We start from the raw sequence: 24,652 nt of genomic DNA, 5'->3' as shown, positions 1-24,652 counted from the left end.
ATGTTCACGCAATCACCCATCTATTCTAGCATCCTGTTCTCACAGTGGCCGACCAGAGAAGGAAAGGGCCTGTTTTCCATCCCTCTGACCTTCGTAAGGAATTTGGCGGTTGCTAGGGGAGTAAATGGCAACCCCCTACCCTCTCCGGGGGTTACGGAGAGGGGCCGCTGGCCCGCGATGCCCCCAGACCCACTCCGACTGTTTTTGGAGTGGGGGGAGCTTGGGCTGAAAAGCACTTACGAGGGCCAGGACTCCCGGACGCTAATCTGCATGGCGGGGATTTCCATGGTTAAAGAAGATAATTAGGCTTAAATCTATGGACATACTTCAGAAGGAGGGGAAGAAGCGCTGTTTACTGCTGAGAAATTTATGCTGCTGAGGGAGAGGAGTCAAAGGCTGTATATCATCTGGAAGAAGGATTGATGGGGATGGAGCGATAAGGGAATTGAGTTTTTTTCTTCTTCATATGAGTTACTTCGTACCTTCCCAGACGCGATGTCCTGGCTTGTTTGGAGTGAAAGAGAAGCAAAAGACTGTGTGAGTTGAACTTTATAAACTGTTGTTACTGAGCATATTTTTTAAAGATGTGGAGTTGCCGATGAGAAAAGCCCCCCCCCCCAGTCGGACGGAAGGAGTCCTGGACGCGTTCGGAGGATGAGCTGTGACGCACTTTGAATTGGAGCAGCGACCTGAAGCTAAGTTCAGCTATAGGGCAAGGAGATCCATTAATTTACCAAGAGTTTATGGTTTGATGTTTGGGTCTTCTGCCTGGAAAAGCTGTAAATTTTATAAAGATCGTTAATCTTCATGGCTATGAGAGAAAAGAAAAGTGATTTGAGCTTTTTAAGATGGCGCTGCTTCGACGCAACAGGGAGCTCCAGACTAAGAAGATTTATGGGGAGGCTGGACTGATTAACCCACACAGGAGAAAGAACATTTGTGAAACCTTGTTTGATATTTATCTCAGCAGCTGGGAAACAATCGGTTGAAAGTGGAAAACATCTATGTGACTGTAAGGGGAAGATCTGGATTATTATGAACTTGGAGGACGATTTGAACTTTAGAAAAAAGACGGCAGTGGACGGTTGCGAGGAATCCCCAATTTCTTGAAGCATGGGAACCCAAATAAAAAATTCTTTAGACGATTTGGCATAACATTCGGTTTGATTGATATATATATATATGTGTATAATTTGAAATAATGAATGTGATATAATTGGTTTTAATTGGAAAATTAATAAAAATATATTTAAAAAAAAAAGGAAAGGGCTATCAGTGGCTACTAGCCATGATGACTATACTCTTCGTCCCCAGTTTGAGGCAGTAAACCCTCTGAATACCCTTTTCTGGAAACCACAGGAGGGGTAAAGGGCTCTTGTGGTCAAATCCTGCTCTCAGCTTTTCCCTCAGGGATTTGTTCAGCCACAGTGAGGACAGGATGCTGGACTAGATGGGCCATTGGCCTGATCCAGCAGGCTCCATTTATGTTCTTAAGGCTGGTGCCCTCCTTGCCTTCTCAATGACTCTCCGCTCTCCTGTTCATTTTTAAGATCCTTAACCAGGTATTCTTCCAGCTACAAAAGTTTGCTTATTTTGGTTGCTAGGAGAAGCAATACCAGGGCCAAACTAACAAAGCGTATATTGCCTGAGCTACAAATGAGGAACAATGAAGGGAAAAACCTCACCACCACACACTTCCTTTTATTGCACCGAAAACTGATTTTGCTCAGAAACCCCATGCCCCATTCATACAATTTATTTAAAGAACTACAATACCACATTAAACTCTCGTGGCTTCCCGCAAAGAATACTGGGAATTTTGGTTCGTTATGAGTCCAGACAATTGTTGGGTGACCTCCAATTCCCCTCAGAGAACTATAGTTCCCAGGGAAGAGAGGTTGACTGTTAAACCGCTCTGGGAGTTGTAGCTCTGGGAAAGGGGAATAGGGGCCTCTCCCAGCAACTCTTAGCACCCTTAACAAACTACAGCTCCCATAATTCTTTGGGAGAAAGCCATGGCTTCATTGCAAAACTCAGAGAAGTGCAGGTTTCTAAGGATAGCTGTGCTTCGGTTCTCACTGTTTTGGAAAACGCGACATCGATAAGCTGGGCTTTAAATGCAAACTGAACCCAATTTCTACCGCCACGTTCTGAATCTGAGCCACTGCAGAAGGTTGAGGGAAGGCTGACCTAGTGAAAAACCGAAATCTGCCTGTCCTAGCTGGGGTTGATGGGAGTTGTAGTCCAAAACGACGTCTATGTGTGTATGTACCAAGTTGGAAAAGGCCAGCCTAGGGAAATTTGCCTTTAAGCTATATTAAGGTCCCAAGGCCATAGAAGCACAAGCCTGGGGTGGGGGTGGGGGTGGGGAGGTTTCAGGGTGACTATTTAGTGTCCAAAGGCACTCTGCACATGCTCAAAGGCACAGACTGCTTTATTCAATGCTCCGCCCATTGGACAGCAAAATTCCAGCCTTGAGGGGTCTCTCCACAAGTAAAGGAAAGGCAGGTTTTCCTCACAAGACAGGGTTCTTTTGATACAGGTACACCACGCCAGGGATATACTCCAGACCTTGTGCAGACTCCTTCTCCGATGTCGCCCGTTCCCACGCCTCGACTTCCTGCTCCACGACTTTTCGCCACATTCCCCGCTGCTCCAGCTCGTTCAGGACTTGCTGAAGTTGGGCCTTATATTCCAGGTTGCCCGTGTTGCTCCGGGTGGTCAGGCACACGTAGCCCCCTGTTATGAAAGGAGGCCGTTGGTCAGGTCCAGGGAAAGCCCTGTCAGCATCACAGGGGCTTATCCACACTCCTCCCCTCCCCGCACAAGCATTGGTGAAACTGGCCAAAAAAAAAAAAATCCTCATCTGGACAGATTCGTTGGAGGACAGGATGAAGGGAGGTAGAAGGAAATCTGCACTGGCTAAACGAAGACGGCCTCTCTCCATCACACTTCCAGGGGCAAAAGCAGAGATGAGGCAGGCTGGTGAAGAAGCCAGTGGGTCTCTCCCTCCTGCTATGACTTGACCAGCTCCCTGCCCCTGGTCTCCCAGAACCAGAAGAGGTGTTAAGAGGGTGGAGCATAGATAGACACTGACAGAGTCTCAGATCGCTTGAAAAAGACCCTGGGGAAGAGTCGGCATGAATAAGGAGTTAGCTTCATTGATGCCACGTGATAAATTGGTGACCTGTGAGTCCTGGCACCCGCCCCTGACATTCAACCAGTGGATGGATTGATCCTGACTTTCAGAATGGAAATGTGGAGGGCGGGGGGTGGGGGAAGCAGGGAACCATTGCTAAATGTGTCCAATCCTGCGGGGAAAGTGGTGGAGGACTGAACATGAATTTCAGGGACAGCGCATTTACAAAAAAAACAAAAACCCAACCCCAAAATCCCACAACAAAATTTAAGAAACATGGCTGTCAATCCTCACTCCTGGCTGTCAAAACCGTTTTAAAAACTCCAATATAAACACGTTAAAAGGCATTTCTGCCTTTCATACATTCACTTGAAGAGCACGGGAGGGGCTTAAAGGTGGTTCAATGTGACTTGTCTGAATTCAAGGAAGTCTTTTTCGAACAACCAAATCCAAGCGAACTACCAGTATTCCTCTTCCCCAGCTCCACTGGAGTAGATCTCCTTAGCTGCGGCTGGTTAAAAAGGTCCCCCAGCACCATCTAGCGGCCACAGATTCATGGGTGCTCCCTTGGTGGATCAGCCCAACCGCTTGCAGTGCAGGAATCACAGCTGAAGAATCCCTGACAGACCTCCACCCAACCTCTGTTTAACCCCCCCCCCCTTGAAGGAGATTCCATCACCTTCCAAAGGAGCCCATTCCGCTGCCAAACAGCTCTAGCTGTCAGGACGTTCTTCCTAATATTTAGTAGGGATCACCTTCCTTGCCATTTGAAGGCATTGGTTTGGGTCCTCCGCACTGGAGCAGCAGAAGCAAGCTTGCTGCATCTTCCATGTGACAGCCCTTCAGGGATTGGAAGACGGTTATCCTATCACCTCTCAGTCTTCTTTTCTCCGGGCTAAAGAGACCCAACTCCCTCAACTGTTCCTAATCAGGCTAATTTCCCAGGCCCTTGATCCTCTCGGTCGCTTCTCCTCTGCACACATTCCAGTGATGAACAGTGATGGACCTAGGTGATGCTTCACACACACAACCCCCACTGCAACAGGGCATCTCCTGCAAAAGCCCCACCTGGCCTGGTGACACGAAGCAACTCCGGAACCACGCTGGTGGGCACCTGTCCCTTGCTGAGCGCTCCCACGATCAGAACAGCATCATAGCACCCTGGTCAGAAGCAACAGCACTGGTTATTTATTTGTATTTTTAAAATTTAAAAAATAGCCTAACACTTTGAATTGGGGCTCAGGGATGAACAGGCAAATGGAACAGGTCTGTAAGGACAGGTATAACATGTGCAGAAAAGCAGCTGCAGTCTCCAAGCCATCTTCAAGGGCAGCCCCATGCATACCTGCCAAGTTCCTCTCTGAAAAATAAGGGACCGGACTGGAAGTAGCATACCGGAAGTAGCGCGGCAGCCATTTTGGAACTGGGCAGAGCATGCTCAGAAGTGACTTTTGATGCTGCTGTGCCCAGTTCCAAAATGGCCGCCGCACCAGAAGTCGCGCTGCAGCCATTTTGGAACTGGGCAGAGCAGCACCAAAAGTCGCTTCTGAGCATGCTCCGCCCAGTTCCAAAATGGCCGCCACACCAGAATAAACCGGGGGAAAACAAAAAAATCAATTTTTTCAGCTGGGGACAGCTGGGAAAACGGGGGTTTCCCGGGGAAAACGGGAGACTTGGCAGCTATGGCCCCATGTAGAGAGAATTAGAGCAGTCCAGATTGGGGAGGTTGTCATTTTGTTTTTGCTACAGCATGAACGACAGTGCCCAGGAACAGTTTGCACTGGCAAACCAGACAGAACTGAGAAAACGACACTCTGCATTACTGATCCCACTTGGGTCTCAAGTGATAATGGACTCGCTAGATCAGGCTTCCTCAACCTCGGCCCTCCAGATGTTTTGAGACTACAATTCCCATCATCCCTGACCACTGGTCCTGCTAGCTAGGGATCATGGGAGTTGTAGGCCAAAAACATCTGGAGGGCCGAGGTGGAGGAAGCCTGGGCTAGATGCAGAGGAATGGTGGGAGGAACCAGCTGGGGAACTCCCCAGGGAAGAAGGCTCAGAGCCAGGGGATTGGGGGTGGGATTATGCTGAGTGCTCAGAGGGAGAAGGGGGGAAGACTGGGATGAGGTGGTGTCAGAAGCTGAAGAGGTAACAGGGTTTAGTGAACAGGAAGAGTCTGTGGCAGAGAGAAGTCCAGAATCAGAGACAGAAGCTGAAGCAGGAGAGGAGGGAGGCCAAGAGGCAGACACCAGGCAGGTTGGTTAAGAGGCACAGGTGTCTTCCCCTCCTGCTGCAACCAGCTCCCTTCCCCTCTGGTCTCCCGGAACCATAAGAGGTATGAAGAGGGAGGAGTAGAGACGGATGCACTGGCGGAGTCTCAGATTGCTTGGGAAGGACCCGGGAGAGGAGGAGGTTTAGCCAGCTGTGGGAAGGCAGGGACCTTCAGTCCCCACAACTGACTCGTAGGGGCAAGATCTACTTGCTGTGCTCATTAGGCCTGGCACTACTGAGCAGACCTTGTTTCTTCTCATAAAGAGTTAACTTCACTTGCTCCATGTGATTTATTGCTGACCCACACCTGACAAGTGACAGACTATTGTCATTCTCGGAGTAGCCCCAGACGATGCAGCAGATCCTTCGGGGAGAGTTCCAGAGGTCAATGCAGGAAAGAAGCAGCAGCATCGCCTTGTCCATCCCAGCCTCACCCCCTGCACCCTAAGCCACACCCACTCAACCCATTTCTCAGGAAGTGATGCACCCCTTGGCCCTGTTACCTTCAGGAGCTGGTAAGGCTTCCTGCCCCAAGAGGCACCTCTTCAGATCCTGGTAGATCCCCTTGCGACACGCGTGTTCCAGCATCCCCTGACTGCCATCCAGGCCGTGGAGGCAGCAGAAACCTTTTGCCTGCAACTTAGAAGGTGCAGCTTAAGTCGCATGACATCAGCCCAGAACCACACCCACTCCTGCCTGCCAATCAAACGCGAGCTTACTGGACACCACAAGCGACACCCGCAGGACCCAGATGGGGATGGTGTCGGGGTAGCTGGGCAATATCTGGTTTTCAACATCACAATAGATCACCAGCTAAACATCGTGATATACCGATACAGTATATCACAATGTCTGAATAAAGGATGGAGCTCTGTAGAGGCATTGGCTGGCTTCACAGTTTTTCCCGTGATTTACACAAACATCTCATGATTTGCAATATATTGCCAGGTGAAAAATTAAGAAAATTATATAATCCTATGGACTTCAAACTGATTTTGGACAATATAAGCACAGCCTTCTGAGTACCAGTTGCTAGAAACCACAAGAGGGGAGAGTGTTTTAGTGCTCAGATCCTGCTTGCAGGTTTCCAACAGACACCTGGTCAGCCACGGTGAGAACAGAATACCATGCTAGATGGGCTATTGGGCAGACCCAGTTGGCTCCTCTGACATTCTAACAGAACTCTCTCCGACTGGAGACAGGGATAGCTACCAACTTGGATACTTTAAAAGAGGACTAGACAAAATCGTGGAGGATAATAAGGGTTTAAATGGGGACGCAGGTGGCGCTGTGGGTTAAACCACAGAGCCTAGGGCTTGCTGATCAGAAGGTCGGCGGTTTGAATCCCTGCGACGGGGTGAGCTCTCGTTGCTCGGTCTCAGCTCCTGCCAACCTAGCAGTTCGAAAGCACGTCAAAGTGCAAGTAGATAAATAGGTACCGCTACAGCGGGAAGGTAAACGGTGTTACCGTGTGCTGCTTTCGTTCACCAGAAGCGGCTTTGTCATGCTGGCCACATGACCTGAAGCTGTACGCCGGCTCCCTAGGCCAATAACGCGAGATGAGCACCGCAACCCCAGAGTTGGTCACGTTTTACCTTTTAAATGGTCCCTTTACCTTTTAAATGGCTACTGACCACAATGTCTATGCTCTGCCTCCACAGGGGATGTGGCCCCCGGGCTGCAAAATATTCCCTGCCCAAGTTTAACCGATGGATCAACTCCTAACAGCAGCACAAAAATATTAATGAACCTCCTAATCCATTAAAATAAAGGAGTGGGTGGCGCTGTGGTCTAAACCACAGAGCCTAGGCCTTGCCAATCGGAAGGTCGGCAGTTTGAATTCCTGCGACGGGGTGAGCTCCTGTTGCTCGGTCCCTACTCCTGCCAACCTAGCAGTTCGAAAGCACGTCAAAGTGCAAGTAGATAAATACGTATCGCTTCAAGTGGGAAGGTAAACGGCGTTTCCGTGCACTGCTCTGGTTTGCTAGAAGCGGCTTTGTCATGTTGGCCACATGACCCAGAAGCTGTACGCCAACTCCCTCAGCCAATAAAGCGAGATGAGCACTGCAACCCCAGAGTCGTCCACGACTGGACCTAACGGTCAGGGGTCCCTTTACCTTTACCTTTCAGCCATTAAAAACTAGATTCAATGAAATAAGACCCATGACTCAAGTGGCAGCCTTCCTAAGATGCCCGCCTTTCCCTGATCTGCTACACCAGAGACGAGAGCACCATCAAATTGGGGCAGTTCACAGCAGGGTGAGATCACTGTGCCCCAAATAACTTGATACATCAGCTGACGGCCCCCAGGCCTGGCCAAAGACACAGGTGGAGACACACCCCCACGGTGCCCTCTGCTGAGATTGGGCTGGGGCACCCCAGTTACCTCCTTGGCCACTAGTCCCGTGCCACAGGCCACATCGAGCACTAGAGCGTCCTGGAGGGGTTCCTGGAAAACAGAGGCCAAACAGGCAGCAGCCAGTCGAGGGGCTTGATACTGCAAGACAGCAACATCCTACAGGGGAAAAGAGGTCTAGTCAGGAACAGGGTGGGGACCGAACTTCATAAGTAGAGCCCAATGGATCAGGCTAATGGCCTATCTGGTCCAGCATCCTGTTCTTACAGTGGCCAACACAAACACATGAGCCCCCTCCCCCTTCTGTGGTTTCCAGCAACAGGTTGTTGTTGTTGTTGTTGTTGCTATTATTAGTTTGTACTCCACCCATCTGACTGGGTTGCTTCCAACAGATATAAAAAAAACATAATAAAACATCAAATGTTCAAAAAAACCCTCCTATATAGGGCTGCCTTCAGATGTCTTCTAAAAGTTGCATAGTCATTTATCTCGATATCTGAGGGGAGGGCATTCGACTTCTCGCAGTGCCGAGGGAACCACCAGAAGGCCCTCGCAGCTGGACCTCAGTGTCTGGGCTGAATTCAGAAGCATTACTGCCTCCTTTAAAGCCATCCAAGTTGGTGCCCACTGCTGCCTCCTGTGGGAGGGAGTTCCATAGTCTAACCATGCATTGCCTGAAGAAGTCCTTTCTTTGACGAGTCCTGAATCTCCGAATATTTGCCTTCACTGGTCCACAAGTTCTAGTGCTATGAGAGAGGGAGGCAAACTTTCCTCTACTCACTTACTCCTGGACCTGTGTAATTTTATAAACTCCTATCATGTCAGCTTTTACCTGCCTTTTCTCCAAACTAAAAAGTTGCAAATGCTGCAACCATTCTTCATAGGGAAGTTGTTCCATCCCCTGTAGCATTTTGGTGGCCTCTTTCTGAACCTTTTCCAACCTCCTGGCATGGGTACTTTTAACCCCTTGCAGCATACGTTTAATAAAATATCGTGTTGGCTGCAGGAAGTATAAGGAAGGTTTGTCACACACAGAACTTATGGCTCTGCTAGGAATTGTACTTTTGGCCTTTTCACATCTGAAGAGAACATTCAGTTCCCCCTGCCACCCCAATTTTATTGCTCCAGGTATTCCAGGGCAGTTGGAGAGCAGGTACGGTATCTTGGGCTCTTCCCAGCTCCAGGGAACCTTGGCTGAGATGGAGACATTTGCGGTAATAAAATCCTCCTTGCCCCAAACAGGTTGGGCCTGGGGAGCGGCTGGCAAGGTGGAGCAAAAGCTACCAGCGTTTCGGACTTTTCAGTCTAGAGAAAATGTGAGCCAGAAGAGACACGATTAGGCGTTTATAGGATAGAGAATGGACAGAGGAAAGTTTTCTTCCCTCTCGCCTAATCATAGACACCCAAGGAAACCAAATGTTGGAAGTTTCAGGATAGAGAAAAGAAAATCCTTCACAGAAGGCATAGTTAAACTATGGAACTCACTGCCACAGGAAGCAGTGAGGGCCACCAACTTGGATGGCTTTAAAGAAAGGATTGGAGGAATTCATGGAAGAGAGATCTATGGCTCTGCTTCCAGAGTCAGAGGCTGCGATGCTTCTGAATACCAGTTTCTGGAAACCACAGGATAGGACACTTGTGCTCAGGTCCTGCTTGAGGGTTTTTCATTGGGGCATCTGGGTGTCTGCTGTAAGAACAGGATGCTAGACCACATGGGTCATTGGCTGAATCCAGCAAGTTCTTAGTACATGGGAGATGAGTGGAGAAAAGGGTGTGCTTGTAGGTAGCCGTGTTGGTCTGCCGTAGTCGAATCAAAATATTAAAAAAATCCTTCCAAACAAACTTAGTTGGTCTCTAAGGTGCTACTGGAAAGAATGTTTTTTATTTTGTCCTTAGGGAATGCAAGGGAAGAAAGCTCCCAGGAGGCAGAGGGGACGAACTACGGGCGGAAGCGAAGCGGGGTAAGGAGGGGGTGGAGTAGTAGTAACCTCTTCGTATTCCGGGGCCCAGCCGTCGTAGAAACGGAGCTGCTGCTCCGGATCGCCTTCGTGGTGCACCTGGGCGACGCGGCGCTGAACCTCGGCTAGGCGGCTGCTGTCTGCGCGGTCATCAGCCATGTCCGATATCCGCCCCTCCGCGAGTCAGTGGCTGCCCCAGAGCAGCAGCATTAGCGGCCGCCTCCTCCCCGGCTCCTCCTCTCTCGACCGCCTCTCTCCTTGTCCTTCCCCCGGCAGGCTTTGGGGAACTGTTTCTTAAGGAGTCGCCTTTTAACTTGTGCTGCGCTGTTTTTTGCTAGTTGTGTTTTATCTTCCACATGCTTTTCGCATTCTGTTTTTGTGCCTATATGCCGTTTTAATTTGTGTAAGTCGCCTTGAGTCCAAGTTTGGGGGAAAGGTGGGGTATAATACCGTAAAAGCGGATAGCTCAGTTGGCAGAGCATGGGACTCTGGATCCCAGGCTCATGGGTTCCAACCGCACGTCGACATGGGCTTAATCTGGATTTTTGCTGGGGGGGGGGGCAGGCTTCATGTTAGAGGGGCAGAACCTCAGTTCTATTGATTTACTTGATGGGGGCAGCTTCCCCCTCCCTGCCCACCCTGGCTATGTCCATGCACGTTGGGCAAAAGATTCCTGCATTGCACGAGATTGGATTAGAACTCTACAATTCTATGGTTCTATAACAACTTCTGGCAGCCCAGTCCCCTATTCATTCCCGTGGCCACACTCTCGGGATTTTAGGGATGCCATATACAGTGGAACCTCGGTTTATGAACACCTCGGTTTATGAATTTTCATTTATGAACGCCGCGGACCCATCTGGAACGGATTAATTCACTTTCCATTACTTTTAATGGGAAAGTTCGCTTCAGTTTATGAACGCTTCAGTTTATGAACAGACTTCCGGAACCAATTACACCCATGTTTCAGTTTATGAACGCTTCAGTTTAAGTACTTCACGGACCCGTCTGGAACGGATTAATCCACTTTCCATTATTTTCAATGGAAAAGTTCGCTTCAGTTTATGAACGGTTACTCCGTGGACCGTCTGGAACGGATTAATCCACTTTCCATTACTTTCAATGGGAAAGTTCGCTTCAGTTTATGAACGCTTCAGTTTATGAACAGACTTCCGGAACCAATTGTGTTCATAAACCGAGGTACCACTGTATATGGCATTTCAGCACTGAATTTACTGAGTGCCGTGACAGCCGTCTTTTGTGTGTGTCCCCTAAATTGGCTGTGTTTTTTCGATCTGAGAAATTGCAGAAATGGGGGCTGTTCAGCCCAGCATCTTTGGAGGCTGGGATAACAGGACTCCCATGGCAACCAGGGTACCACTCTCCATGGCAACCATCCCATATCATTTGTACAGGGAGTCAGAATGTTGATGCCATATTTGATGGGACACAGCGGGGGGGGCATATTTGACCAGGAGTTCCAGGCAGGGGGAGCTGGCTAGGGGCCATAATTAGAGTCTTAAATTGCAGGTCATGCTTGAGGATGCCTCTGCAAACCATTTCCCTGTTTATGTGGTGTCCAAAAACATTTTGCTACCTCTATGTGGTGTAGCAACAAATCCCCACCCAACTCTGCTTTGCATGCAAAGTCTCTCCAGTTGACAGGAGGTATCTGGCTGGACCTCATGGGAATGCAGGTGGAGATAGGCCTTTGGTCCAGCCCAGCTGGACTCTAATGAGCCCAGAGCTGTGTGGACAAGGAAATCTACTCCAGGACAGTCTAGGGACCACAGTGCATGATAACTCAGTGGTGATGGCCCCCGTTTCAGTTCTGAAGGGTGATGTCATGTGCACCAGCCTTCCCCCAACCCGGTACTTCTGATATTTCAGACCACAACTTCCCATTGCCCCTGATGTTTTGGAGCATGTATTCCACTCGCCTCAGATGTTCTGGACCACAACTCCCATCAGCCCCAGGTGTTTCAGACTACAACTCCCATCAGCCCCAGGTGTTTCAGACTACAACTCCCATCAGCCCCAGGTGCTTCAGACTATAACTCCCATCAGCATGGCTGGAACCAACAAGAGTTGTAATCCAAAACATCTGAAGGGAGGTTGGGCAAAGGCTGTCCATACATATCCCACCTTTTCCAATTGTGTGTGATCTTGGGAAGTGCCAGACAGATCATGAAACTAAATTTTGCCCGAGAACCTTTGTGTTATTTAACCGAAACAGCCCTGGAGGATGAGAACCCAGTGGTGTGAAGGGACTCTGCAGCACAGCAGCAAACTCTGCCCAAGGTGTTTTTGGCTACAGAGGAGCTGACATCCAGGATGGCAGCGATGGAAAGCCCTCAGTAGGTGGTCATTTCTTCAACCTGCAAGATAACAAAAAAGGGCCTTGAATCGTCGGGACAAGAGGCTCTCCGGCTCGGCACAGTCAACCCTAAGTTCTGTAGGGTACCGGTATTACTTGGAAGCTGGCCTTTGGAAGCAGGATCCAGGATCTCTCTCACCCTGACCCCAGATGCTATGGGCACTTATGATGCAGATACCTCTCCAGAGCCTTGGAAGGGGGAAGTCCTACGATTGGAATCTGTGGGCATACAGCAGCCTTCACCAACTTGGTGGCCTGAATATGTTTTACAAACCTCTCCAGTAGAGGGCAATTGAGGTGATGATGTCCCTATGAACCTACAGTGGTACCTCTACGTACGAATTTAATGCGTTCCGAACACACATTCGCAAGTCGAAAAAAATTGTAAGTCGAATCCCATAGGAATGCATTGGGAGAAAAAATTCGTAAGTCGAAGCAATCCTATCAAAAATTCGTAAGTAGAAAAAATCCTATCTAAACCGCATCCAAGATGGCGGATGGAGCTCCGTTCGTAAGTAGAAACATTCGTAAGTAGAGGTACCACTGTACTTGATGGTAGAGCTTCTAATCTTGAAAAGCCACAGAGGGGGAGCTATTTTGGCCTTTGAGGGGTATTATTGCATTTGGGATTCCAGATCGCACCAAGACTCAGTGGAGTCATTTGGGCATATCTGAACACACAGAATTCACAACCACAAAATGTAGAAATGGCCACCAACTTGGATGGCTTTGAAAGAGGATTAAACAAATCCATGAAGGGTAATCAATACCTAGTACTGTACAGTAGTCACAATGGAGATGCCAGAACATAGGCAGTTGCGAGGGAGATGCTCTATCTCTGAGCTGTGCTTATGAATAGCAGTTGCTAGGAATTGCAGTAGGCTGGGGAAGGCTGATTCTACTTCGGATTAACTTGTCCCAGCTATTTGGACACCTGATGCAGCAAAGCCAAGTCTGAACCCCCAAGGATTATTGCTCAGTGGTATAGCATCTGCCTTGCAAGCAGATCTCTGGTTCAATCCCCGCTGGCATCTCTAGGTAGGATTGGGAGAGACTCCTGCCTGAAATTCCAAACAGCCACTGCCAGTTAGTGTACATCAGGGGTAGTCAACCTTTTTATACCTACTGCCCACTAATGCATCTTTCTTGATGGTAAAATTTCCTTACCACCCACCAGTGCTCGATGGAAGGAGGATTCAGCTTGTGCCGTAGAACCCCCTAACGCCCACCTAGAATCCTGAAATGCCCACTAGTGGGCGGTAGGGACCAGGTTGACAACCCCTGGTGTAAAAGATGATCCAATCATGGATTGACTCATACAGCTTCCTATCTTCCTATGAGTTGCAGCCACCAGCTTTAATGCCTTCAAGAGGATCAGAGAAATTCAGGGAGGATAAGCAGGCTATTGACGGCTACTAGCCACAATGGCTATGTTCTCCCTCTACTGTCAGAGACCGTAGGGCTCTTAATACTAGTTTCTCAGAATCACAAGTGGGGAGTGTGCTGCTGCTCTGACTTTTCGGCTTCCCGTTGGGGCATCTGGTTGGCCACTGTGAGAAGAGGATGCTGGACTAGATGCGCCCCCTTTGGCCTGATCCAGCAGGGTTCTTATGTTCTTAGCCCCATTGACCAGGTGCCTCTCAAAGATGGGTGGGGTGGAGCACTGTAGAATACTGAGGGGCACATCCATATTTCTAAGGATGTGTTGGGGTATGGGACTGGGACGTGGGTGGCGCTGTGGGTCAAACCACAGAGCCTAGGGCTTGCCAATCAGAAGGTTGGCGGTTCGAATCCCCGCAACGGGGCTGAGCTCCCGTTGCTCAGTCCCAGCTCCTGCCACCTAGCAGTTCGAAAGCACGTCAAAGTGCAAATAGATAAATAGGTACCGCTACAGCGGGAAGGTAAACGGTGTTTCCGTGCGCTGCTCTGGTTCACCAGAAGCGGCTTTGTCCTGCTGGCCACATGACCCAGAAGCTGTACGCCAGCTTCCTCAGCCAATACCGTGAGATGAGCGCCACAACCCCAGAGTCAGTCACGACTGGACCTAATGGTCAGTTTACCTTTATCTATTGGGGTATGGAATCAAGTGTGCATTACTGCATAGAGCATAGCAACCAACTCCGGGGGACTGAGGTCCCATTGCTCCATGAAATAAATGAAGGGGTGGGCCACCCAAAACTTGATGGGCATTGCCATTCAAATAGTATGCGTGTGCCACATCATGTGATTGATTATGCAGGGTGGGGCTTACCTGGGCCTCCCAATGTTTTATTCAAGTTGGCACCCCGGCCTAGAGGGGATAAAAAAGTATGTGTATGAGGGTGCAGTGTTGAATAGAAAGGGGAAAGTGTGTGTACGGGAAAGGGTGTATTATTGCATAGAGGGGGCCACGTGTGTGCATGTGGGTTCAGCTATTGCAAGGGGGGTGGGGAGCCACAACATGCGTACAGGGCAGGAGGCGCATCGTTGGTCACAACAGGGTGAAGAGGCTTCCTCGCTCTCCGATGCTCCTGACGGGCACAGCTGCTGCTGGACAGCAGAGTCGGGGTCTGCCGCTGCTTCTGGCCCCGGGGAGGAGGTGGCGGTGACGGTGCGGCGCCGGCCCCTGCTGCGGCTCCGGTTCTGGGAGGATCGGGGCCCGCTCTGCTGCTGGCGGCGGCGCTTGGCGATGCTGGCGCGGATCTTGGCGGCGATCCTGCGCTCGTGGCCGGACGGGGAGGTCCAGTTGGTGCGCTGCTCCCTCTCGCGGCGGCTCCGGCCCTTCCCGCCCGCGCCGGGCCCCCGCGGGCCGCCCCGGTACGTCCGATCCCGCAGCCGGTCCACGCGCTCCTCCGAAGGCGACGAGGAACGGACCGACTCCTGCTCTTCGTCGTCCGCGCCGGCAGGGGGATCAGCCGACACTGTCGAAAGAGCAACCCTGGACCGGCTGCGCTCACGCCGCATCTTGGCGCCGCCCTCCTGCTCTGCGCTCCTCCTCCTCCACGAGCTGCCCGGCTTCTGCTTCGCTATTGGCGGCACGCGGCGCAAATACAGCCCTCCCCCGGGTTGCGTCATAGAGCCATCACCCCCTCCCTCGCCACAGCGTTACCATAGCAATGCGTTGCCAAGGCCTAGTGTGAAGCCGGCCCGGCCTTTGCCAACCTGGTGCCCTCCAGGTGTTTTTGGACCACAGTTCCCACCAGCCACCTCGCAGTCCAAAACACCTGGAGGGGGACATCACGTTAGCTACCCTGGGCCTGTGCTGTCATAGCAGATCGGCTATATATATCATATAAAAAGCTGCTTATAAACATTGCAAATAAATAATTTTTATTTTATTATTCTATATTATCATTACATATTTGCATGATAGATGAGATAAATGAAATTATTCATATATATATATATATATATATATATATATATATATGTCTGTCTGACTCAGAAAATAAAATGTACTTTTATGATTACATATTATCATTACATTTATTATTATTTGAATATATTTATATATGATGTTTTTTTGTTTAATTTTGTTTAATTATTTAAATCCATTTGATACCACCTTTTATTAAGAAATAACCCCAAGGTGGTTTACAATGATAACAATTCAATGAAGACATAAAACATTGATCTATTTAGAACAATTCTTAACATTTTTTTAAAGTAGGAGATGAACTTTTAAACTTTATTTTAAAGCCATTGTCATCTCTCCTTTCATTAAGAATAACTCCAAGGTGGTTCACAATTAATGATGCAAAATCATTCAGCTAAAAACATAAAACATTTATTTATTGGCGGTGGGGAGCATAAGCCACTTAAAGTGGTGAATATCACAAAAAGTACAGTAGTCAAGAATCATTCAAACTGTTAGCAGTGGCCAGGAATTCCCTGGCCAAAAACTGGCAAAAGAGCCTATTACTGTACATTCCTCACTATGGAGATTACCAGAAGATGTGACCCAAAGTTTTGACAACTTCACCTCTACAGGGACACAGATGACCCTCCTATGGGACAGCTCAGTAACACCTTTCCAATATTGTGGAAGGGAGACTGTTAAATCTGGCCTGGCAATATTTGGGGATTGTCAGATTATTTAGATACAAAAGGCCTGGTGATATTTGGGGATAGTCAAATTATTCAGATATCTAGCATACCTAGGAAATTCCAATGTAGAATCAAGATATATCGGAGAGCAAGTTCTATGGGCATATGATATAGAATATTGGCAATCAACATCCTTCGCCTGTTGTTCCGGGAGAATTATTTTGTGTGCAGGGGTAGACCACAGAGAGGCCTAATATATGCAGTTTAATAGTATACCATGAACTGATGGCTTAAAGTCTAATTTTAGATTCTCCCTCCCCCCCCCATGACAATTCCCTTGGCACGGTTGGTCATACTTAGCGGATGGCGTTGCAGTGCGTCCATAGAATATCCACTCCCATCTTTCTTCCTGTGGTCCAAGGGACAATAAAGTCGCACAAGGGTAGCATTCATGGCTCCAAAGGATGTCATCAGGACCCTCTTTGTTTCTCTGAACAAAAGGGACTCATAATGCGGAACGGCCGTCCAGCAAGCCCCAGATAGAGCCGAATAAACAGGGGACCTACTGTCTGGATCCAATATGTAGATACCGTAGTAACTATGTCTGATGTCTTTGAATGCTCTGTCCTTTCAGTATGAGTTAATATAAAGACTGGATGGTGGGAGAGGGGAGAAAGTTTGACCTAGAAAATACAGAACAATAGAATTGCAGAGTTGGAAGGGACTCTTAGGGTCATCTAGTCAACCTCCTGTTTCCCATGGCTTTTAACTGCAAAGGTGACTGCTGCATTTTGTTTTACAGTACTACTGACTACATTTAAAGTGACTGAATTATTGTGATTGAAACAGTATGTTATAGAGACATTACAGATTTGCTCTCAATGTAAGCAGCCTTGGGAAGTCTTGGAATTTGGGTTTGGAAATAAATAAAATTGGTTAAACAATAAGAACTCTACAAAACAATATTTATGAAATCACAAATTTATACATTCAAATAAAAAAGTACATTAAAAGTATTTAAGACATAGGGGTTCTGCCTGTTTTTAATTTATAATGTTCAAATTGTTGCAACTTGCCTTGGGACCTGCTGTTGAAGAGTGGCTGATACATTTATTAATAAAAATAAAAATAAAACTCAAGAGCAGATCAATTAAAATGAATGTCTGACTAATTTAGGTTGGATACAGCCCACTATCAGAAGCATCAAGAGATAATAATCTAATCGGGCCACACACTTGCTGGATTAAGTGGTTGTTATTTTCAAAATAAGATCATTATCATATTTATTTACTGCATACCCCATATATTTACCAGATGGGAATCTATGCTGCTTACACAACATAGCTGCCAAGTTATCCCTTATTTTAAGGGATTTTCCCTTATGCTGAATAGGCTTCCTCGCGAGAAAGGGGAAAACTTGGCAGCTATGTTACACAATTTAAAACAACACAGATAAAATAGGAAAAGCTAAAAACGGATTAAAAAAATAATTAAAAACTGTAGTGAAATAAAAATACTGTAATACAAAAAAAATTAAAGTAACCCCCTGCCAGGAATTGTCTAACACAGGATTCGAACTCTCAGCCCGGGCAGAATGTAGCAGTGGAGGACCACGCCCATTGCCTTCCCTTGCCACGCACAAGCCTCGCGATATCCTCCTATCTACCGGTAAGCGCTGCTAGAGGTGCGGTGGGTAGGGCCGGACGGTAGGATGAGAGTGGGCGGGGCCATGAGAATACACGCGCCCGTGGTTCTGATTGGCCGGCTGGCTCCGCGTCTGAGAGCGCCACGTTCAGAGAGGAGATAGAAAGGAGGAGGAGGAGGAGAAGCCGCAATAAGAACCCAGGCCGAGGGGCGTGAGGGGGAGGGGGCGTGGCTCATCTCAGCCAATAGGTGGGTGGGAGGCAACACGCGCGGGCGTGGCGCGACGTGGTTTGCGTCGTGGCGTGAGCTTGCGCGCGCGCAGGGGCGAGAAGTCTCCTGCCGGGTCCGCCTAGGCGAGGGCTGGGCTAAGATGGCGGCGCCCGTCCTCCTGCGAGTCTCGGTGCCGCGCTGGGAGCGGGTGGCCCGCTATGCCGTGTGCCTGGCCGGCATCGCCCTCTCGCTCTACGCCTGCCACCTGGAGCGTGAGAAGGGCCGCGACCTCCACTACCGGGCCCTCTGCGACCTTAGCGACCGCGTCCGCTGCTCCGCCGCCATCGCCTCCAGGTCAGGCGGGCCGGGGAGGAGACCCGCTCGGGGGGAGAGGGTGTCCCCGAAGGTGTGCAGAGCGCGTCTGACTTACTCCCCCGCCCCCCCCCGCGAGGACCTGAGGTGGCCTGAGTTATTTCCCTCCACGGTGCGGAAGGGTCCCTGAGCATGTACAGACTGCCCCTGCCCCTTCTCTCTCGCCAGTAATGCCCCGACGCGTATCTCCTGCTGCTTCCACCTTCTTGGGTGGTTTCGGGTCTTGCTGGGCAGGTGCAGAGGGTGCAGTTCCCATTCTGCCCATACTTAAGGGGGACTGATAACATCAATGAATTTGGGTGATAAAAGAGTGGGAGGAGTTAGCTGTGGGTAGAGGGTCGGACTGGGAGACCAGGGTCCGCGTCTCAACTCGGCCATGAAGCTCATTGTGTGACCTTGGGTGCCAGTCACTGCCTCTCAGCCTGGCCTACCTAACAGGGTTGGCGTGGGGATTAAATGAGGAGAGGGGGAACCATTTATGGCACCTTGAGCGCCTTGAAGAAGAAGGTGGAAAATAACTGCAATAAGTAAATAAAAAATATTGGGACTCACCACTATATAACTGCCCTATGGGGGTGATTAATGCTGACCAGTCTACCTACCGTACAGGATTGCAGCTGACAGGTCTTGGAGCAAATCTTGGTCACTACTGTTCTACCTAAGAGCTCTAGCTCATCATAGGATATTGTGGGAGAGGTTTTGTGGTCAAGAGTGTGCTTCATCAGATATGTGAAGTGGTCTTAGTTACCAGACACAGAGACAGTTTAGGGAAGATAAATATTACAAGAGTGTGAGGCCAAAAGGCCACCTGTGTACATGAGAGAGGATACTGTACATATCACATAGGAAGAAGAGAAGCTGTCAGAAGAGTAAAATACCCAGTCAGAGTGGGTGTAGCTTTCCATAAGATGAACAATATCTGCTAACACCTAAATAGTGTGTTGCATTCTGGAATTTCTGCTGAGGTCATTTGGTGACAAATCTGCAGCCACATTATAGTCAAATAACCCCTAAGATTAGCATGAAGAGTTTCTGTCCTACAGGGAGTGGTTTTAGGGTGTGCTTTTTGTGGAGGAACTTAAGTAAATTGATAAAACTTTTAACCTGAGGACAGGGACTGGTCTTTGTAGTTCTTCTGATCTACTTTACTGATATTTGTAATTAATTATGGGAGCCTTTTTTAACTAAAGAGTGAGATAAAAGGCTTCAAATGTTGGAAGATTCAGTTACTGAACCAAGATGTGTTGGACCTGTTTGGGAACTTTCTCCAGCAGAGAGTGAGGAGGAGAGGGAAGGCTCTCTGTGTGTTCGGGTTGTTGTATTTGAACAAGTGTTCTAGATCTAGACCGTTGGCTGAATGTAGCCACTTGTTTTCTCTCCTGACCCTTGGAAGAAATTCTTTTGCAAAGAGGCTTGGGCTCCAGGATAAGAGCTGTGCATGCCAGGAATCTGTATGTGTTGAGCAACATTTTTGAGTAGGAGAGGGAGTGGCAGTGAATGAGTGCAGGGTGGAAGCAGAGAAGGAAAAAAAATGGGTGAGGCTGTGTTAGCTGACGGGTGTGTGTCTTGGACTGTTTTGATTTCGGCTTTGATCTACTGTGTGGGTTTAGAATGTCATGACAGGCAACATCCAGCAGGCCTCACTGGATGGACTGAGTGACCGTTGACAGAAATTAGGCTGTGGGGAGGAAGCAGGAGGTGTCAGCTGACAGATTTATTTGGACTGAGACCAAGTTCCGCAGTAACCATGTGTATCATTGTTAAAGCCGGAACTTGCATGGTGTCTCAGAAGCTAGCAGGTGGGGTGAGGTTGGGTGCGGGAAATGTTTGGGAGGTAAGGTTGGAAAGGTTTATTGTGGAGTGTGGGTTTGTGCAAGCAACACGGAGATAGGAGCTTGTCAAATTGAGGGATGAATTAAATGCACTTATTCAGATAATGTCAAAGAACCTTGTTTATTATGCAGATGCAGTCTGTGTTCCTACACCAGCATTTCCTACCCAATAGTAAGAGAACTCAGTTCTATCTTGGTCTCCACTGGTGAAAGAGGCCCCAGTTCAGGGCAGATTGAGGCATTGTTAAGCCTTTGGCTCTCTTGGAGATCACAAGGAGCTATATGTGGGTGATTTTCAGTGAGCAGATGGGAGGAAGAGGGACAGTGCGCTTTGACTCGCCTCCCATTGGGAAGCACAACTATGCAATGGGCCAGTGCAAGCAGAACAGAGCTTTCCAGGGCCTCCTCCCCCAGGCTAGTACATACTTTTGCAGGCGAGTGGTTTTTCCTATTTTATGCAGATCTACCCCAGGTTCTGCACCAAAGTCCGGTGCATTACTGTATATTGACACTCTGCATTTTGCCACAGTGCTGGCTTGCTTGGTGTCATAATACTTTAATCCTTTTCAAAAAGATTTTGTAAATTCCTTGTGCTTTCATAGGGAATTGTGATCCACTTCTTAGAGCCAGAAGTTTTGTGCATGTTCCCTAATACCATGGACTTTTATCAGACATGCTATAGATTTTGCAATATTCAGATACAGTTTTCACCACATTTTGAGAAATTCAGTGAAATAGATTCACTTTTTTTAAAAAAGACATAGCCTGTGCAACTTGGTTTTAAAGCCCTGTGTCTGTCTTATGGTAATGGGGAGTGTTGTCAGACAAGAGGCTTACTAAACATCATAAAATCCCCGAGGAAATCTTATTTGTGTGAAAGATTTTCATCAGTACACTAGCAGCCTCAGAAAGTCTCAGTTTTGCGCTGTTGCTATTTATCATGTTGACTTGCTGATAGTTTGGCAGGCAGCAGCTAGGTTTTTTTTGCCTGTGTTGTGTGGAGGCTGGATTGACAGCTCATTCCTGTTGGTACAGGGTAGGGACCCTGTGGTTTGTTTAGTCGAACAAATCCCTCAAGTAAAAGCTGGGAAAGCGTCATATTTTCTCCACTCCTTAACAATAGTGTGCTGTTTTATCTTTTTAGTTATACTTTGAACTGAGTTTCCCAACCCATTGCCATGATGACCTCTCCTATTTGCTAGGCTTCCTGACCTTTCTGATTGACCTCTCCTGCCTCTTTTCCCGTCACATCTTTCCCTGCTGCCCTACTTATTGAGTATTGCTTGATTCCTAGCTGTTGTTTCTCATAGTTGGCCAGTAGACAACTGATAGAGTGAGTCTTGGCACAGTTGGATTAGCTTGGCATGCAGGACAATGTAGAGTCCACCCAGAGGGTCAGTTGAAAGCTAGAGCACTGCCAGGTCAGGGGCTGGCCCAGCAAGCACATCTAAAGACAGCTGGGATGTGGCTGAAACAAAAGAGAAGATAGCAGACTGGAGGAAGAACAGCTCAGTTGGTTAGAGCACGATGCTGATCATGCCAGATCGCAGGTTCAATCCCCCATCTGGGACAGCTGCATATTCCTGCATTGCAGGGGGTTGGACTAGATGATCCTCAGGGTCCCTTCCAACTACTATTCTATGATATAGCTTGGCAAAGATACAGGCTCTGAGGAAGGGCCATAACACAGGGATGGAGCATCTGCTTTGCACGCAGAAGGTCCCAGGCTCAATCCCCAGCACTTCCAGGTAGACCTGGGAAAACACCTAACTTGAAATGCCAGTCGTTGTTGACAGTACTGAGCTGGATGGACCAGAGGTGTGACTCGACATAAGGCAGTTTGCTGTGTCACTATTGTCCCAACACCCACCCCAAGAATGAACATTTTCATTCATCTCATTAGCTGATGTGTTTGAAGCACATTGTTGCTCCTGCAAGGGAACTCCCTGAACATTGCAGGGGTCACAGGTCAAGCTATGCTCCTCTGGCAGAGCCAAGCAGGAGATCTTGTGCCCTGCTGGACAAATATCATTCTTCTTTTCACCTTAATTGCAGCCAGATCTGAAATTTGATGCCCTGGTAATAATTAGCAGCAATATGGCACAACTAAAGGGAATCAGTAATCTGGAGACTGGAAAACCAGAAGGAATGCTTGATTTATCTATTTCTTAAGTCCTCCTTCATTATACTGTGTAAGGAGGTCTTCTGTTCAGAATCCCCCTCCAACTTTTTCAGATGGCACACAAAGATGTCTTGCTTCTCATTTGGGACTGGAGAAGACCCAGGTGTGTCATTTTCTAGAAACAGTGGAATTTTTCGTGTCGTGTCTTCTGCCCAGTTCCTGGAAAATCAATCCTTTTTAAATGATTATTTGGAAGCTGGCTCCCAGAGCAGGTGTGCTAGATTTAAACATACAAGGTTTCACAATTAAACTGTAGAAGTACTGTATGGGACCTTAAAAAATACTGCCTGAATTGCTGCCAACTCCACTATGTTCAAGGTAAAGCTGGATACTTGCTGGAAAAAAGGAGGTCAACCTAGCAGGTGTAAGTGTAGGAAAGTTACTAGCCTTCCTCTCCACACATGCTGTATGTTAGCCATTTGTGGGCTTAAAAGGAGCCAAGCTGTCTCTGCGTGGTGGCCTAGAGATGAGACTGTTCATCATAGGGGACCAGGCAAGTGATTGTTTTCGGCCCTTTGCTACAATTGAAGTTGGTGGACTTTGCATTAATCACATATGGAATTTCTGGTGTGTGTGTGTGTGTGTGTGTGTGTGTGTGTCAGGTGTTTAACCTTGGCAGCTCCATGCACATTCTCCTGAAATATTTGCCAGCAGTCGTACCTTCTGTAGGTGAAATGTTTTCTGAAGTTGTGAAATGTTTTAGAAGATTCCCCCCCCCAACACATCATGGTTTGGAATTGGGTTTGGAATTGGCATGGTTTGGAATTGGGTAATGTGGGTGAAATTTAAATGGGAGTGTGAGAAAATCCTTACCTTGTACAGGAAGCCTTCCTTAAAGTTAGGCACTCATTCACTTGGAACCTAAGAAAAGCCCTACAGCTGGATCAGGCCAAAAGGGGCGTATTAGTCCAGCGTATTGTTCCCACAGCAGGCAGCCGGATGCCTCAGTGGGGAGTCTGCAGGCAGGACCTGACTGCAACACCACCCTCCATGGTTTGTGATTCTTAGCCACCAGTATTCAGAGACACATCATGGCTAGTAACTTTTATCTCCTCCATTGAAACCTGCAAAGCAGGTGCTCTACCACCAAGCTGCAGCACTTTATGTTGCATCCTCACTCCAGGGCACCTTCTGATCCCAATCATCCTCTATGCATGCAAGCTTGGAATGTAGCTGGACACTCAGTAAATTTGATGGAATCTGGCCTGAACACATATGTACAATGTGCACCAGTGGGATAGCAATACAGTCTAGCGGATTGCCGCAGGATCCTTATCCTCAAGACCAGCTCAGGCAGCAGTGGAGGGCCAAGGGTCGTATCCAGTTTTAGTCACAGAGCTACTGGAGTTAATAGAAGTGGTGAATGTAGAGCCACTAATTTCAATAGGTCTCCCCTGAGTAGAACTTTGATACAGTCTTGAACTCACCCCCCGCTTTCGATGGCATTAAAACAGGATTAGAGCAATTCATTGCAGGGAGAGGGCTACTAGCCAGGATGGCTCTGCTCTGCATCCACAGTTGAAGGCACCAATTCTCCTGAATACAAGTTGCTGGAAACTCCAGGATGGGGGAGTGCTGTTACGCTCAAATCCTGCTTGCGGGTTTGGCACCTGATTGGTCAGTGTGAGAAGAGGGTCCCTGGATGAGATGGGTCATTGGCCTGATTCAGCCGGCTCTTCTTATGTTCTTATGAACCCCCTTGCCGGCCCTGCCCAATTTAACAAACTCGAATGCGTGCATGGCCCATTCATGGTCTCACTGGCTGCACTACAGTATAGTGTAGCAAGGACTTGCTAATAACTGGTGTTGCTTATCTGAAACCTGAGTGATTCTTTTAAGGGCAAGTTACATTTCATCTGATGTAAAACCAAAACAAAACAACCACAAAAAAACTCCAATCCAAAAACCATCAAAAACTAGTAAAGCAGAAAAATTAAAGAGAGCAACTGACAGAAGACCCACCGTTCCAGTAGCGATGGAAACAACACAGCAAGTTTATGGCCTTACTAATCCCCAAATCCTTTATTATCCCGTAACAAATTTAATTACTGAGCAGAGGAGCCACAGAGCATCCTGGCAAGGATCAGCAGGAGCAGTTTCTCTTTGAGGTTTGTGTAAAAGGTTCTGTTTAGCGGTGGTATGAAGCTGAAGGCTCACGAGTCACCGCACTTGTTTGAACACAAATGAGCCCTTTTTATAGCGGCCCTCAAGGGCTGTTGAGGGCACTGCCTGCATTCCTAATGCTGCAGAAAGCCTTCCTCGGCTTGTCTGGAATCATGGTC

At 48.2% G+C, this 24,652-nt stretch overlaps 2 protein-coding genes across 4 annotated transcripts in view; one reads left to right on the top strand and one right to left on the bottom strand.

The window, feature by feature from the left end:
- Positions 1–1,683: 1,683 nt before the first annotated feature.
- METTL27 (methyltransferase like 27) lies at positions 1,684–9,955 on the bottom strand. Its single transcript, XM_035138764.2, has 5 exons — positions 9,758–9,955; positions 7,800–7,928; positions 5,917–6,052; positions 4,208–4,300; positions 1,684–2,739 (listed from the first exon to the last, which is right to left on the bottom strand). Exons 1-5 carry the CDS (start codon positions 9,884–9,886, stop codon positions 2,516–2,518), a joined length of 711 nt encoding a protein of 236 aa, XP_034994655.2. The 5' UTR covers positions 9,887–9,955; the 3' UTR covers positions 1,684–2,515.
- An 8,055-nt stretch (positions 9,956–18,010) lies between these two features.
- Positions 18,011–24,652, top strand: part of VKORC1L1 (vitamin K epoxide reductase complex subunit 1 like 1) — a 15,130-nt gene continuing 8,488 nt past the window's right edge. The window contains exon 1 of one of the 3 annotated variants that reach the window (XR_009556805.1): positions 18,011–18,338. Coding sequence is in view for 2 of the 3 variants with exons in the window: in XM_060268377.1 (XP_060124360.1) it covers positions 18,145–18,338 (194 nt within the window). In the remaining variant the exon portion in view is untranslated. The remainder of the gene's footprint in view (positions 18,339–24,652) is intronic. The other 2 variants (XM_060268377.1, XM_035138763.2) reach the window with 2 other exon arrangements.

This window comes from Zootoca vivipara, chromosome 15 (genome assembly GCF_963506605.1).
Source record: "Zootoca vivipara chromosome 15, rZooViv1.1, whole genome shotgun sequence".
NCBI lineage: Eukaryota > Metazoa > Chordata > Lepidosauria > Squamata > Lacertidae > Zootoca > Zootoca vivipara.
The sequence above is the reverse complement of the archived record's forward strand: the minus strand, read 5'-3'. Positions and strand labels throughout refer to the sequence as shown.